At 44.0% G+C, this 17,967-nt stretch overlaps 1 protein-coding gene across 1 annotated transcript in view; it reads right to left on the bottom strand.

The window, feature by feature from the left end:
• The window catches only part of RBM28 (RNA binding motif protein 28), a 51,252-nt gene that overhangs the window by 15,804 nt on the left and 17,481 nt on the right, over window positions 1–17,967 (bottom strand). The window contains exons 8-16 of the mRNA XM_040413514.1: window positions 14,667–14,848; window positions 13,719–13,785; window positions 12,598–12,707; window positions 9,716–9,789; window positions 5,419–5,554; window positions 2,177–2,241; window positions 1,748–1,906; window positions 1,368–1,517; window positions 6–80 (exon numbers count right to left, since the gene is read on the bottom strand). Coding sequence (XP_040269448.1) covers window positions 6–80; window positions 1,368–1,517; window positions 1,748–1,906; window positions 2,177–2,241; window positions 5,419–5,554; window positions 9,716–9,789; window positions 12,598–12,707; window positions 13,719–13,785; window positions 14,667–14,848 — 1,018 coding nt within the window. The remainder of the gene's footprint in view (window positions 1–5; window positions 81–1,367; window positions 1,518–1,747; window positions 1,907–2,176; window positions 2,242–5,418; window positions 5,555–9,715; window positions 9,790–12,597; window positions 12,708–13,718; window positions 13,786–14,666; window positions 14,849–17,967) is intronic.

Here is a 17,967-nt window from a genome sequence, read left to right as displayed (position 1 = left end):
CTTACTAGACTGCGTTGTGCTCTTCTCTCCTTAATCTTCAGTTTATTCAGATCCTCCAAGGAGAATTCCACAATTGGCCTCTGAAAATGTCAAAAATAAAATCTAAAGCTTAAGATGCACGTGACTTATGTAACAGACAAAATGTCATGTAAAATGATTGAGGTAGACATGGGCATCACAAACGAACATGATTGCAAATGATGTCCTGTCTACACCTATCAGTCTAAAGACATCACTTCTGGTTTCGGTGACAAACTAACGGTTGTGGTCACAGACAATATCGCTAAATGTAGGACTGGAGAAGATGAGGGCATGGATACTCTAGCCATAAAGCTCAAAGTAGTTATGGAAGATAGTTTACAGTTAGAAAAGAGATAAAACAGGCATAGAACATGGAGTTGGGTTAGATTGTGGCTATATCTGCGGGGGTCTTAAACTTGAAGTTTATGGCGGTTTAACACGGTGGGTAAGCTCCCGCATAAATGCATGTTTTTCACATGGTCAGCATGGGTTTCTAGAAGCAGAATTCTTGAGGTTATATACTACATCCAGTGTTTTTCTTATGTGTGGTTGGCACATTGTGAGGAAAACTCATTTAAGCTGATTTCACATGCGTTTAAATACACACTAAAAATATTAGACATGTATTTGGATAGGAACCCTCAAATTCCTGCTGCAAATCTAACCATGTTTTCTGCATGGAAAAAAAAGAGGACATGTCATGTAAGGAGGCAAATTTAAAATCTGCAAGGAAAAAATCTGGGGCGTATGAATGGTAACACAAATTCCCCATAGAAACAATGGCACGTGGATACCCAACAAATTCCAAAACTATGTGAACATATCATTTGACTCTCTTACAATTGACAATTTATATAACATGGATGAATGTTAAAGGGGTATTCAGGTTACAGAAAGTTACCTATCCGATGGTTGGGAGTCCTACCGCTGGGACCTTCCCATATCATGAGAACGAGGACCCTATAGAGCCCCCCCCCCCCCGAAATGGATGGAGCAAATGGTAGGAAAAGCACACCACTGCGCCATTCATTTCTAGGCGAGTTTTAGACATAGTCCAGTGCTACCTCCCATAGAAGTAGTGAATGGGACCAGCTGCTCCATCCATTTCAGAGGACTCCACAGGGTACGGTAGGACTCCCATCAATCTGATAACCTTCACTACCCCTTTCATACTCAGCCTACACATCCTAGGTTAGTTCTATGCCACTAGCTATATGTCTGTACTAGAGAACTCAATTCCTGTACAAACATTACATTTGCAGGCAGTTCTATATTTATCATAAAAGCCATTTGGTATTAATGTAAAATCTGTGAGCATTAAGACATTATAATGGAGAAAATCTCACCTTTTTTGGCCCAAACAGATCTGGATTGTTGTTCACCTGCCTCAGGGCTGTCAGTGCATGTTCATGTTCGGCAAATTCCAGAAAGGCATAGCCCAGAGACTGACCCTTAATGTTTCCTGCCACGCCCTTCAGGTCTCTCATCACACGACACTGTATAGGAAACCACAATATGAGCATAAATCTGAGTAGCTAAATGTCATCTCTGACTTACCCCATTATCTGCAGTCTTAGATCAATGGGGGACATTTGGCCGAGTGAAGCCATTCTATAAGAAAAACTGCTCATCTGCCAATATACACCGACTATCATACATCACATTGCTGAGGCTCTCTTCTTGTTTGGGGCATGTCCTTGTTGTACAGGGTCATGGATCTTCTTACCTCTTTGATTTTTACTGAGCGACCCCCACCGGCTGCATTCAAAAACACCTGGCGTAATTTTTTGTCATCCACCGATTTTGGGATGTTGTGAACACACAGACGAGTCCTGGAGACAAAAATGTTCTGATTCTTCAACTTTTGTCGTTTTAGCTCTAAAAACTGGAAAAATAAAACAAAATATGAGGCCCTCATCTAATGAAGCTACTGAACATTGGACAGCCACCCCTACAAACTTATGTTCTGCGCATGGGGTGGGGCAAAGGATTTCAGTGTATTACAGCTCGATTCTTGTTGGGACACAAATAAAAATTTAAATAAGTGATATTTAACCATGGAAACATACAATATGCAGCAGGAAAGCAGAATTTCGTTTCATAGTTTTCCTCTAGCAACCCCGATAGTTCCCAACTATAATTACAGTATAGTTACCCGAGCTCTTTTTGCCAAATCTTCCGGACTCAGTCCTTCCGCGGGTTTAGTTCCTTCCCGAATGACTATGGCAAGACAGAGGAAATTAATAAAACGAGCTCAGTTATGTATACAGATGTAAAATGAATACTTCAGGAACTTCAACATGGTGACAGTCCCTCAGTAGGATGGCATTCATAGGTTTGATATCTGCATGTGGAGCCAGTGTCAGCCAGTTTCATAGCTACAAGTCTGCTGACAAATGCCATTTAAAAAGTTGTTTTTCTTCAGGATTTTACATGTATACCCCATCTTTGGAATATGCCATTAATGTACTAGAAACCATGTCACCCTGGTAAATGTGTGGCTATAGGCGCTGCATTTATTTACAATTAGCCTTCTGGCTATTAGTTGGCCATTTTCCCATTCACCACTATTGTAGTTTAAAACTCAACTTTTCTTACAATATACAAATGTAAAATTCAAGGGGATCAATTTAGAAGTACTGAGCGTCTAGTGTTATAGCTACTTAGTTATGTATTTTATCTAACTTCACTCTTTTATTAGATATGTACAGTCAGATTTGTATTGCTCTACTATTATTATTTATTAATAAAGCACCAATCAATGGCGCTGTACATATGATAAGAGGTGTACATACAGAATACAAACAATTGCAATAAGCATGAACAAGAAGAGTTACAGACTGGTACAGCAGGAGAGAGGACCGTGCTCGCGAGGGCTTACAATCTACAAGACTCTATTGCGCTATAGCTCACTTAAAAACACACACACACTCACTCTCTGCCCCCCCGACATGCTTCGCCAACTCACTGGCGTCTTCAGGGGTAGGGGGCAGTGAACGCTAACTAGCAAAGGATCATGGTTATATAGCCTTCTCTCCGACCTCATCTTATTTCTCTACCTATCATGCAATACTACGTGCTGGCGATTTGCTCCCTACCTCTTTTCAATGGTGATTTGCTGGGTGAGATCATCCCAGGTCCGCCTATGTAACTATGATATTCTGTGCATGTCGCAGGACTTAGTTTCCTAGTGTTTGTCCCACTTAAATTAAATTGATTTTATTTATACCTACCATTTTTAATAACACAATGATACCACTAGATGGAGTTGTTACCCCAGTATTTGACAGCACTCTAAAGCTACTGGTATTCTGTTATTCAAATTGATTTCTGGTTCTTCTGTTTTAGGGTCCCCTGATATTTTTGGAAACATCTTGTTGATCCACATTGCTATTTTTATTCCCCATTTTTTTTTTAATAACACTAAACAGTATTTTTATACATCAGGGCTTTATTTTCAGATAAATGAAGTAAACGTGCCTTCATTTAGACCTAAGTAGATCCTCTTAGTCTCTTCCTGTAAAAGTTTTTATCTAGATTGCCTTGTTGTGGACCTAGTTTTTGGATGACTTATTAACCAAAATGTAAGACACTTTGGATTTCCTTGATGTACTTGTCTTACTTATGTTGATATAGGGTATCCGCTTTAATATTGATACTGCTTAGGTGTTTGGAGATTCTCCTTCTAAGTTCTTGCACTGTCTTCCCTATGTATAATTTAGGGTAACTGCATTTTATTGTATACATAACTCCAGTAGTTTGACAGTTAATATACTAACTATTAAGGGTCCGTTCACACGTCCGGAAATGGGTCCGCATCCGTTCCGTAATATGGGGAACGTGTGCTGACCCATTCATTCTCTATGGGGCCGGAAGAGATGCGGAGAGCACACTATGTGCTCTCCGCATCCGCATTTCCTGAGCGCGGCCCTGAACTTCTGGGCTTCGGCCCCGAACTTCCAGGACGCAGCTCCGCCAAAAAAATGGAACATGTCCTATTATTGTGCGCAATTGCGGACAAGAATAGTCTTTTTTATAGGGGTGCCAGCCGGGTGTATTGCGGATCCGCAAGGCACTATGGACGTGTGAATGGACCCTAATCCTGTAGTTTTTCCCTTCAAATAGATTAGTGAATTCCTTTGTCACTGACACATATGTACAAAAACGGCATAGATATTGATCCTTTAACCTTTGTTTATAACCATGTAGTTTGATTTCTTTTATTACTTTGAAAATGGCTGTGTACCAATTCCGCTCTCAATTTTTTGGCTCTTCTATATTATTGTTTTTTCTTTAATTACTTCTCTACAAGATCATTGTCCATTTTTAGCCCATGCCAGTGGCATTGTAAAATTGGTCGTACTAATTTACATTGGACATCAAATGTTTTTATACATGTTATGATTTTTAAATTCTCTATTCTGTCCTCTCAGCTGCCCAGGCCCTGGCATACGTTCTGTGTAATTATTTTTTTTTTTTTAGGGTTTTCTCTTGCAGTTAATCTCCTGTACAGTAAATGTTGCTCGACTAGAAGAGTTTCTCAAAAGTCAATGTTCGACCCTTTAAAGAGGCCATGACACATGACTTGGATAATAAAATAAAAAAAGCCAGCATCTCATCTGCAGACAGCTGTTTCAGGGTGATTGCCCCTCATCAGTGCAGAGCAGAGAGTACTGGCTTAACTGGATGAGAGGCCTAAGGCGTCATGCACACATCTGTGGAGCACGGTCCGTGAAATCCCGGCCTGCCGTCCCGTTGAGTGCACAGCGTCATTGGTTGCTATGACGCCGTGCACTTCGTGCACTCAACAGGCCGGGATCTCACAGACCGTGCTCCACGGATGTGTGCATGACGCCCAAGTCAGGATTTGGGGGGTTAGACCAATACTCTCTGCTCTGCACCCCAGTGAGGTCAGCATAAAGTTGATGACAGGTTCCCTTTTATGACCGACGTTTTAGATACCAGTCTTATTAAAGCCCTAAACTGGCGGTGGATCTGCCGTAGTTATGAAGAGGCGCATCCAGTGCCAGTTGTAAATGTAAGACAGCTTTCTTGCCGTCTTACATTTAGGCCTTTTTTGATTCCTAAAACAGGAGTAGAAAATGGTGAATAAGACAGGCCCTGCCTACTCCACGCCCACAATTTTAGACCTGGCATGAGGGGCAAAAAGTTGTAGATAGCGGCGCAACCTAACCTAATTAAGGCTTATTTCAGCTAGTAAATGACCCCTAAGTCTCTTTTATTAACCTGCAATGTATAATTAAAACACGGATTTTCATGGACTAAACAACACAAAAGATCAAACAACCCAGTTCTAAAGGAAAACCTGAAGACAACTGAATAAATTAATTCAATAGAGGTATGTGTACTTTGATACACCCATAGAACTATACTCACATCCTTCCCTCGCTAGGTACAGGTTTCTGGTTCCTGTAGGCTTCTTTACTTTCTTTTGGCGTAGCTTTCCAGCTTCCTCCCGACTCACGGCCAGGTCCATAAACAGCTTCCTTCCAGCAAGTTTTAAACCTCCATTCTACACCAAAAATTAAATAAGTTGGGAGTTAAAATGGTTCTCCAGGAACTATTTAAAATGACTGCCAGCAACCTGTCCTAGAATGTGAGCAGAACAGAGCTGCCTAGGGAGTGAGAGAGCGGTGTCTCACTACATTGCCCTACAATAGAAGGTAATGATGAGATGCTGACTACAATATGCTATTATGGCTGAGCAGCCTGAGAGGAACGCTCACCAATGTGTAGTATACACAAGTGCCAGAGCGTAGTTTGTCATGAGGCCCTGCACATCGTACCCTAGACAGCTAAGCAAGTGGAAGAAACTATTCCTGCTCACATTCAAGGACAGGCTGCTTGTGTCCATTTTAAAATCATTCCTAAAGATCCCCTTTCAGTAAAGGCAAATCTCTAAACCTAGGGATTATCACTGCAGGACTGGTCTAAATTACAAATAACGGGTCTCCAAGATATTTTACAAATAGCTAACATAGTATGAATGGAAGAAAAACATTAAATAATTGGAATAAAAACTCTGAAGGAGAAGGGCCAGTTGTACAGGTAGTTTAAAGTCTCCAGGCAATGAAAAGGGGTGGCCAACTGTATGTATGTACGCACATCACTATTAAAAAGGGAAACCAAACACCACATGTGATCCACCTGCAATAAAGAATAGATTTACCTGACAGCTCCCACACCGGTCCTCCTGGCATGGCTCAGTTTACCTAGATGCAACGGTGACATCACATCAACAACATGCTACAGCCAGGTAAAAGGAGCCCTGCCGGGCAAACCAGAGCGATGGCGCAGGATCTGTTGGGTAGGTAAAGATCTATTCTTTACTACAGGTGGATCAAATGAGCTTTCCAGTTTCATCCTGAAACAAGACAAAACCTTTGAACAGAATCTGTCACTGAAAAATGTAATGCGATATCGGGGCAGGCAGCGTGTTATACAGCAGTAGGAGCAGAGCGGAGTCATATGGAGTGGCAAAAGATTCAATAAAACTTTTCATCTTCGGGTACTTTCACACTAGCGTCGCTGGATTCTGGCAGGCAGTATGCAAACAGATAGCATTTGTAGACTCTCCAATTGTCATCTGGAAAAACAGATCTGGTATTTATCTTTTTCACATCCGTTTTTCCGGAACACTTAGGACCAGATCCAGCATTAATGCATTTCAATGTAAAATAATGACGGATCAGGCATTCCGGCAAGTGTTCTGGAATTTTGGATGAAGAAAATACCGCAGCATGCTGCGGTATTTTCTCCATCCAAAAACCGTACAGTGACTGAACTGTACAGTGACTGCATCCTGAACGGATTGTTCTCCATTCAGAATGCATTAGGATAAAACTGATCAGTTTTTTTTCCGGTATTGAGCCCCCAGGACAGAACTCAATACCGGAAAAGAAAAACGCTAGTGTGAAAGTACCCTTATGCACTTAAATCTCTGCTCTTTCTGAACTCAAGGTGGGGCATTTAGCTGTTATCAGTAATTGATAGCATTCTCTGTGTAAGTGTGTATACATAGATAGCTGTCAGTCACTGATAGCTGTACACGGGGAGGTGTTAGCAGTGATAGTATTCTCTGTGTAAGTGTGTATACATAGATAGCTGTCAGTCACTGATAGCTGTACACGGGGAGGTGTTAGCAGTGATAGTATTCTCTGTGTAAGTGTGTATACATAGATAGCTGTCAGTCACTGATAGCTGTACACGGGGAGGTGTTAGCAGTGATAGCATTCTCTGTGTAAGTGTGTATACATAGATAGCTGTCAGTCACTGATAGCTGTACACGGGGAGGTGTTAGCAGTGATAGTATTCTCTGTGTAAGTGTGTATACATAGATAGCTGTCAGTCACTGATAGCTGTACACGGAGAGGTGTTAGCATTCTCTGTGTAAGTGTGTATACATAGATAGCTGTCAGTCACTGATAGCTGTACACGGGGAAGTGTTATCGGTAATTGATAGCATTCTCTGTATCAGTGTGTATACATAGATAGCTGTCAGTCACTGATAGCTGTACACGGGGAAGTGTTATCGGTAATTGATAGCATTCTCTGTATCAGTGTGTATACATAGATAGCTGTCAGTCACTGATAGCTGTACACGGGGAAGTGTTATCGGTAATTGATAGCATTCTCTGTATCAGTGTGTATACATAGATAGCTGTCAGTCACTGATAGCTGTACACGGGGAGGTGTTAGCAGTGATAGTATTCTCTGTGTATACATATATACCTGTCGGTGTCTGATAAGATGGCCCCTCTGTACAACTGACCTTAGGAATAGCAGAGAATAAAATGTATAAATTACAAGTATTACTGAATATTTTCCCTCAAAACTGTATTATCTTCTCAGCTCATTCTGATCTAGAAAAATGCTGCCTACAGATTGCACTGCATTTTGTAGGGACAGGTCCTCTTTAAGAATAAAACAGGTGGTGATTAATGACATAACTAATATTAATTCACTAGTAAATGTAACCCCAAACTAATCATTAGAAGAAAGTGGCAGTAGCACTTAGAAATGTATGACCAAACTGTCACTGTAGGAACAACAAAAGCTGAATGGTCACTTTCCTAGAGATTCTGCCATATTATTCTATTTTTCTACCGACTGGCAGGGTCACATTTAGGGTCCATTCACACGTCCGTTGTTTCTTTCCTGATCTGTTCCGTATTTTGCGGAACAGATCTGGACCCATTCATTTTCAATGGGTCCTGAAAAAAAATCAGACATTGAGCTGTCCGTTTTTTTTCAGGACCCATTGAAAATGAATGGGTCCAGATCTGGTCCAGATCTGTTCCGCAAAAAACGGAACAGATCAGGAAAGAAACAACGGACGTGTGAATGGACCCTTATGGTATATTTTGGCAATAACTTGAAAGAACCCTTCCATCAGAAAGGAATACTTGTTTTATAAACTCAATATGCATACCGAACTATATATTTATTTTATTTTTTTAGAATTTTTGACTATTCATTTCAGCAGTACTAGGTCACTGACATTAAATACTAAATATTGTCCTTCTTTAGCAGTAAAAACATGTAAGACCTCCTATAAGCCGTGTCAGTTTACTGCTGCTATAAGGGGGAGAGATAATCTGCAAAGTAATCCAGTATGACAGCTGTATTATTCTCTTGATATCTTTATCTACCAAATTTGGCAAATAGGTAAATCAGCTCTCTAGGACGTACCGTTCTTGAGATATCCACAATAGAAAGCAACTATGTCATCACATGACCCATATTGGTCAATAGAAGCTCACAGGTCCTTCTGTCTTTGTCTCACTGACATACACAGTTTTACACCAGGTTTCCATAACGACCCAGCCATTTTTCTTCACTATTATGGGGGTGCCGTGCATTCCCCATTATGGGGGCACTGTGCCTGTCCCCATTATAGAGGCGCTGTGAATGAAACTGTTATGGGGGACACTGGATATCTTTTAACCACACACACACACAAACCTGTGTGAAGCTGGGTAATTCTGCTAATCTATTATATATATATATATATTGAATTCCTCTGGTCTGTCTGTTCATTATTGACGGCCCAACAACTGGACTGATCTATTCGGCTCATAGGTAAATCAGGTTTTAGACCAGGTTTCAGCTCTCTAGCACATATCGTTCATCAGATAGTCACACAAAAAAAGCAAATACGGCACCATCACATGACCCCTGTTGGTCAATAGAAGCCTCCCGGTCCTTCATTCGGCCTCACTGACAGACACAGTTTTACACCCGGTTTCCATAACAAACCAGCCATTTTTCTTCACTGTTATAGGGTCACCATGGCGGCACTCCCAATGTCAGTGCTATGGGGGCTAACTGACATACACACCGTCAAATGACCAATATTGGCTCACGGGGCCGGAAGGAGTTAAGCGAGCCCGTTTGCAGTGCTAAAAATCCAAAGAGAAAGTTGAGCTACTTTCACACCTGCTATATCTAGAAAACCATCCTCCATTTTATTAAAAAATTGAGTTTTCACATTAATATGTGATAATTTTTTATGCAGATGATCCTTTACAGCAGTAGTCAGGCAGGGCTATAAACTACACAGCAAAAAAGATACAATGTAGTTTGATTATTGATAATGAATTCTAAAGAAAAAAAATGGAGACGCATCTGCCCTAACAGTTATTTTGGCGTATTTCAGATAGAATAATCATACCTCCGAGTCGTCCTTGGCAGCTGCCAGGCATTTCTCCGCAGACTCCTTATCCACAAACTGCACAAAGGCACAGCCTTAAAGATAAGAGCAAAAGGGCAGCGTTACATGGCAAGAGGTCAAAGTACACAAAAAAATGTTAAAAGACAAATTTCGAGGAGTCTGAAGACTGGAATCAGCCATTCAACACAATTGCATGTGTGGAAGAATTTGCCAAACTATGAACAAAAGGCACACAAGCCCCTTTATTTCAGTACATGGACACACAGGCATTCTGTAAGCCAATGAAACACACAACTGCATTTTTCCTTTAACTACAGCAATGTTGTAGATGATCACTCAACCATGGTTTTCAGAAACGGTCACCAACTGACCAGGAAAATCTTTGACAGTATCAAGAACAGATTACTGCATTTCATGGACTAGAACCATGTTCCTCAGGGCCCACCTGCCGGCCAGGATTTGAGAAGACCCCACAGAATGAATACCTGGGGTAAGTCCTGATGCACGGACACTAATTATGGCTACCTTCACATCAGCGGTGTTCTATTCAGGTTTAGAGATGCGGCACAGGATCTCAAAACCTGAAGAAAACACTTCAGTTTCATTTAATACATCCGGATGCATCCCTTTCGTTCGGATCCGGTTGTGTTAAATAGAAATTGAACAAACCCGATCCGGCATTAAAATCATTGCATCCGGATCAGTTTTGTCCCCACTGGCAATGAATGGGGACAAAACTGAGCCGTTTTGACCCAGTTTTGAGATCTTTTGCCAGATCTCAAAACTGAAAAACAAAAAAATGATGCGATGCTGATGTGAAAGTAGCCTATATCAGCTGCTCAATACTAAGAACGTCCCGAAATCAGGACCGGCAGGTGGACCTGAAGAACACTGGACTACAACACACTTTTTAGTAGTGTTGAGTAAACTTGTGGTTTCAAGTTCAGCGTACAGGGTTCGAATTATCTAAGAATTCCGTTATGGACCATATGATCACTGCAGGCAGGAGAGGATAGGACACTGCCCACTCCATCCTGAAGGTCCCGCAGCTGCAGTGAAAGAGATGATAGCTTCAAGTAACTGCAGCTGAAGGACCTTTGAAGGTGTCATCAGTGGGAGGAGCCAGAAGAGGAGATGTGTGTACAATGCGCGTGCTGCGCTGCTGTGTACAATGCGCGTGCTGCGCTGCTGTGTACAATGCGCGTGCTGCGCTGCTGTGTACAATGCGCGTGCTGCGCTGCTGTGTACAATGCGCGTGCTGCGCTGCTGTGTACAATGCGCGTGCTGCGCTGCTGTGTACAATGCGCGTGCTGCGCTGCTGTGTACAATGCGCGTGCTGCGCTGCTGTGTACAATGCGCGTGCTGCGCTGCTGTGTACAATGCGCGTGCTGCGCTGCTGTGTACAATGCGCGTGCTGCGCTGCTGTGTACAATGCGCGTGCTGCGCTGCTGTGTACAATGCGCGTGCTGCGCTGCTGTGTACAATGCGCGTGCTGCGCTGCTGTGTACAATGCGCGTGCTGCGCTGCTGTGTACAATGCGCGTGCTGCGCTGCTGTGTACAATGCGCGTGCTGCGCTGCTGTGTACAATGCGCGTGCTGCGCTGCTGTGTACAATGCGCGTGCTGAGCTGCTGTGTACAATGCGCGTGCTGCACTGCTGTGTACAATGCGCGTGCTGCACTGCTGTGTACAATGCGCGTGCTGCACTGCTGTGTACAATGCACATGCTGCACTGCTGTGTACAATGCACGTGCTGCACTGCTGTGTATGTGTGTGCTGCAGAGCCGTGTGTATAATGCACTGCTGTGTATGTGTGTGCTGCAGAGCTGTGTATAATGCACGTACTGCACTGCTGTAAAGTCGTGTATAATGCATGTACTGCACTGCTGTGTATAATGTGTGTGCTGCAGAGCCGTGTGTATAATGCATGTACTGCACTGCTGTGTATAATGTGTGCGCAGCAGAGCTGTGTGTTCAGCACACTGTGTGTGTATATAATGTGTTTTTGCTTCTGTATAATGTGTGTGCTGCAGAGCCGTGTGTATAATGCATGTACTGCACTGATGTAGAGTCATGTGTATAATGCACTGCTGTGTATAATGTGTGTGCTGTAGAGTCATGTGTATTTGTATGTCATGTTTAATGAGTAAAAAATATATATAAATAATCTAGAAAAACAAGCATGGGAGGAACAAGCAGTGCAGAGCAATGACAGGAGACACATTTAACGAGGTGAGCACACCGCACCATAGCTGGTACCATGACAGGAGCTGACCAAAGCCCCTCTACACTAGACCTCAGAGTTAGTGACCCTAACCCCGCCACTTCATTATACCTAAACTTTTTCTTCTTATTTTCTGTTGTTTAAACCTGGGCTGCATGTTATAGCCAAGTGTGTCTTATCTTACAGTTCAAAAAATACGGGAGGTGATTGCTGTTAGGGAGGGTAGAATTCCCCCTTGCTCTGTCATTTTTAATTGGTACAATTTGACACCCACCAATCATAACCCTCAGGATCTAATGGTGTCCCCGTTGGCTGACATATGTGTGCAGATGGTCTTACTACATCATTACACATTCTGTTAACAGTTATGTGCACCTACCTAATCCAAGCTCTAAAGAAGTCATACATGATATTGTCCAATACAGTCAAAGCACCAACCCATACAAACTACAGACACTGCCTTTTCCACCATACTAGGTCACTGGTGATTCATCATACTGACAAGTAGTTCTCTCCACCCTTAATTAATGGCTGGAACTTACAAGTTTGCGAAATGCGATCACCATAAAATGAGTATGTTTAATTACACAGAATATTTCCTCGTTCCAGGATTAATTAACACTTGGTGAAACGCCCAATTCACTCAATGTCGGGCATACCTTTAGAGTGCTCTGTATCAGGGTGTAACACTATCCGCACATAATTAATGCTTCCGTATTTCAGCAACAACTCTTCTAGGTCTTCTTCTTCAGAGTTAAAAGACAGATTCCTACAACACCAAAGGAAAAAGAACTGAACACACAGAACGGCTTTTAGATTTGGCCCATTTCTTGTATGTGCTTTAGACCCAAATAGAAGAAGTTTATCTTTAAAAGTACAGTAAATTGGAAGTAAGCCATAATGCAGTCTTGTACAGTGTGAAATTACACATCTTTTCAATGCACAGCAGGTTAAGGGTGTACCTGAAGTTCGACATCAATTTTACTAAAAACCTTTTGTAAATGTGATGAAATGATTATTTGCAATATGCTTTATTTCTCTTACTTTTCCTAATAAAATGAAGTTCAGGTGCCTAGTGCGCTTCGGAGTCCATATCCTTACACCACTGACATGTCAGTTGTCTACGCGTGTACAGATTCCACTGACAGCTGTACTGGTAGGAGAACATATCGCTGTACCAGCACCGTTCACCAATGTGCTATACCCAGGCTTTAGTGGGGCAGCGATGTGGTATGTCAGCTCCTGCCCTGTGCTCGCTCTTCTTGCCTGCAGGATGTGGTAGGCGAGGCTTTAGCAGAGCAGAGCGAGCACAAGGCAAGAGCTCACGTCACACACTCCACTAAATGCCTGGCAGAGCACATGGGTGATGTGCTATGCAGAGCTTTTAGTGACAGGCAGGACGGAGCTCAGTGCACCCCCAATGAAATCCGTATACTGTCGATATATCAGCAGTATATGAGTATACGGATTGCAAAGCGCTATAGGCACCTGTACTTCTGGTGCTTATTTTGCTAGGAAAAGAAAAAAAATAATTAAAGTATATTACAAATATTCTTGTCATAACATTTAGGTAAATAAAGTTTATGTCGAAGCTTAGGTACACTTTAATATGGATGCTCAATATCCGACAGACAGGGCTACTCCTGGTTTACTGGCTTCTATTCTAGTGCACGACTCATTTGTTGAACAGTTTATTTATTGAGTGCTGATATTTTTCATCTGGATTTGCATAGGTAATTATGCTTCTGACAAATTCACTTTATCAGAGCTCAAGCTTTACCTAATGAACAATGTTCTTCCCTCTTTGACATCTGACGGCAATTGTTTTTTCTTCACTTTAGTTTTATCTAAAATACAAATAAAACACATGTTTGGGCAGGTCACTCACCCTTTACATCATACGATCACGCTGGGCACTTCTTACAAGGATTATGGCACATCATATAAGTAAAAATATTATCATTTATCTAGCTAAGTTGAGTTGACAGGCAGACAGGAAAGTGAGCACTGAGCAGCATGGCTAGGTTTTTCCTGTCCGATGCTTGAGCTTCTGTTCTCTCTCACTGACTAAGGTCTCTTGCACACGGCCGTTGTGCCAATGCACGGGCACCATCCGTGCGGCTGCCGTGACAGATCCAAACCCATTCAACTTGAATGGGTCCGTGAACAGTCCGCACCACCAAAAAAATAAATAGAAAAAAGTTTTTAGTTTTTTTTTTTTTTTAAGTGCAGAGGTACGGAGAGAAACCCCACAGAAGCACTCCGGAGTTCTACTGTGGGGTTCCATGTTTCCGTTTCTCACCTCCGGATTGAGGACCCATTCAAGTGAATGTGTCCGCATTTGTGATGCGGGCCGCAATACGGGCCACGGCCGTGTGCATGAGGCCTAAACCAGAGGAGTAAGCAGCACACTTTATATGGGCAGGGTACAGCCAGGTTTATTGGCCAGATATGCTAGCAACCCAAAAGGAGTGGCCACATAGCTGCTCGGCAAGGGGAAAAAAAACTGTGAAGGGGGTGAAACGCTGCACCAGCACTTCATCTTCTTCAATCTCTGGGAATAGTGGGGGTCTCAGAAGTCAGACCCTCATTGACCATAAAGTGATTGCATATCCTAGCGATATGCCATCATTTTAAAAGATGGGAAAACCCTTTTTAGGTTTCTATTGTGTTTTTATTTAAATATGATCATTGTACTGGAACAAACCTATTTAATAATCAGACGTACCTATCTTTTCACTCTCAGAGTCAGAATCTCCCGATTCATCTTCTAGATCACTGTCCTGACCAGAGTCTGCAGATTCATCATCGTCCTCATTATCTTCATCATCACTACTCTTCTCCTGATCATCTTCGCTTTCCTCCTCCTCCAGCACTTTGTTTCTAGTAGTCTGAGACTTCTTAACAGGCCTACAAGAAACATGAAACATTTAAAAAGTCTATACAGAAAAGGTAACAGACACATATACCAACTGGTCCATTACAGTGGTCCCTAAAGACACAATATTAATTGGTTCTAGGACGACCACTGTATTTTGAGACCATTGTAAGTTGAGTAATTGGTTCCAAAGCCCCAAAATGTCATCCAAGATGAGAGAAAACTAAGATTTAAGAAAAATAAGCAGATAACTAAGACAGATAAAACAAGTCCTTCCATATAATAGTCATTATATACATGTATACAGCTATATTACCAGAGAAGTGGCCTTGATTGGCTGGATCTGAGTCTCAGACATTGTATGTTGAGTCTGGTTTCAACTTACGTTGGGTCAGAAAAGACCATTGTATGTTGAAAATATTCTATCCTGAGGCCATTGTATCTTGAGGGATCAGTGTACATTCACAAAGCAATATACCGTATTTTTCACCCCATAAGACGCACTCCCCCCCCCCCCCCCCCCCCAAAAGTGGGGGGAAAGTGCCCCTGCGTCTTATGGGGCTAATGCTGGCAATTTACATCGCCGACTGCGATGTATTAGTGAGGAGGGACTGTAGTAGGCGGGGAGAGCGGCGGGCCGTGCAGGCACTGTACTCTGGCACCGCAGCTCAGTATGTACTGTATTATACGTAGTGTTAATCATCAGATATAAACTGAATAATGATGCGCTCCCCCTGCTCTCCATGTGTACCGTACTTACCGGTACACGTCACGCTTCTGTAGTAAGCACTAGCAGCTAGCAGGCAGGCCGGGCGGCCGATACTCACGGCGGTCACGTGCCTGCTCCGCCTACTTCATTCATAAAGTAGGCGGAGCCGGCACGTGACCTCCGTGAGTTACGGCCGCCCGGCCTGCCTGCTAGCGATTACTACAGGAGCGTGACATGTGTACCGGCAAGTACGGTACGCAGGGGGAGCGCATCATTATTCAGTTTAGATCTGATAATTAACACTACGTATAATACAGTACATACTGAGCTGCGGGGCCAGAGTACAGTGATGGGGGGGGGGGGGGGTCTGTGGATGGCATTATGATGGGTGGGGGATCTGTGGATGACACATATAGCAGTGTCATCCACAGATCCACCACCCCATAACAGTGCCATCCACAGATCCCCCCCCCCCCACCATCATAATGCTATCCACAGATCCCCCCATCATAATGCCAAACACAGCTCCCCCACACCATCATAATGCCATCCACAGACGCTCCCCCACACCATCATAATGCCATCCACAGACGCTCCCCCACACCATCATAATGCCATCCACAGACCCCCCCCATCATAATGCCAAACACAGCTCCCCCCCCATCATAATGCCAAACACAGCTCCCCCCCATCATAATGCCAAACACAGCTCCCCCCCATCATAATGCCAAACACAGCTCCCCCCCATCATAATGCCAAACACAGCTCCCCCACATAAATGTGCCATCCACAAATCCCCCACCCCATAACAGTGCCATCCACAAATCCCCCACCCCATAACAGTGCCATCCACAAATCCCCCACCCCATAACAGTGCCATCCACAAATCCCCCACCCCATAACAGTGCCATCCACAAATCCCCCACCCCATAACAGTGCCATCCACAAATCCCCCACCCCATAACAGTGCCATCCACAAATCCCCCACCCCATAACAGTGCCATCCACAAATCCCCCACCCCATAACAGTGCCATCCACAAATCCCCCACCCCATAACAGTGCCATCCACAAATCCCCCACCCCATAACAGTGCCATCCACAAATCCCCCACCCCATAACAGTGCCATCCACAAATCCCCCACCCCATAACAGTGCCATCCACAAATCCCCCACCCCATAACAGTGCCATCCACAAATCCCCCACCCCATAACAGTGCCATCCACAAATCCCCCACCCCATAACAGTGCCATCCACAAATCCCCCACCCCATAACAGTGCCATCCACAAATCCCCCACCCCATAACAGTGCCATCCACAAATCCCCCACCCCATAACAGTGCCATCCACAAATCCCCCACCCCATAACAGTGCCATCCACAAATCCCCCACCCCATAACAGTGCCATCCACAAATCCCCCACCCCATAACAGTGCCATCCACAAATCCCCCACGCCATAACAGTGCCATCCACAAATCCCCCACCCCATAACAGTGCCATCCACAAATCCCCCACCCCATAACAGTGCCATCCACAAATCCCCCACCCCATAACAGTGCCATCCACAAATCCCCCACCCCATAACAGTGCCATCCACAAATCCCCCACCCCATAACAGTGCCATCCACAAATCCCCCACCCCATAACAGTGCCATCCACAAATCCCCCACCCCATAACAGTGCCATCCACAAATCCCCCACCCCATAACAGTGCCATCCACAAATCCCCCACCCCATAACAGTGCCATCCACAAATCCCCCACCCCATAACAGTGCCATCCACAAATCCCCCACCCCATAACAGTGCCATCCACAAATCCCCCACCCCATAACAGTGCCATCCACAAATCCCCCACCCCATAACAGTGCCATCCACAAATCCCCCACCCCATAACAGTGCCATCCACAAATCCCCCACCCCATAACAGTGCCATCCACAAATCCCCCACCCCATAACAGTGCCATCCACAAATCCCCCACCCCATAACAGTGCCATCCACAAATCCCCCACCCCATAACAGTGCCATCCACAAATCCCCCACCCCATAACAGTGCCATCCACAAATCCCCCACCCCATAACAGTGCCATCCACAAATCCCCCACCCCATAACAGTGCCATCCACAAATCCCCCACCCCATAACAGTGCCATCCACAAATCCCCCACCCCATAACAGTGCCATCCACAAATCCCATAACAGTGCCATCCACAAATCCCATAACAGTGCCATCCACAAATCCCATAACAGTGCCATCCACAAATCCCATAACAGTGCCATCCACAAATCCCCCACCCCATAACAGTGCCATCCACAAATCCCCCACCCCATAACAGTGCCATCCACAAATCCCCCACCCCATAACAGTGCCATCCACAAAACCCCCACCCCATAACAGTGCCATCCACAAATCCCCCACCCCATAACAGTGCATCATCCACAGA

This window comes from Bufo bufo, chromosome 1, assembly GCF_905171765.1.
Source record: "Bufo bufo chromosome 1, aBufBuf1.1, whole genome shotgun sequence".
Taxonomy (NCBI): Eukaryota; Metazoa; Chordata; class Amphibia; order Anura; family Bufonidae; genus Bufo; species Bufo bufo.
The sequence above is the reverse complement of the archived record's forward strand: the minus strand, read 5'-3'. Positions and strand labels throughout refer to the sequence as shown.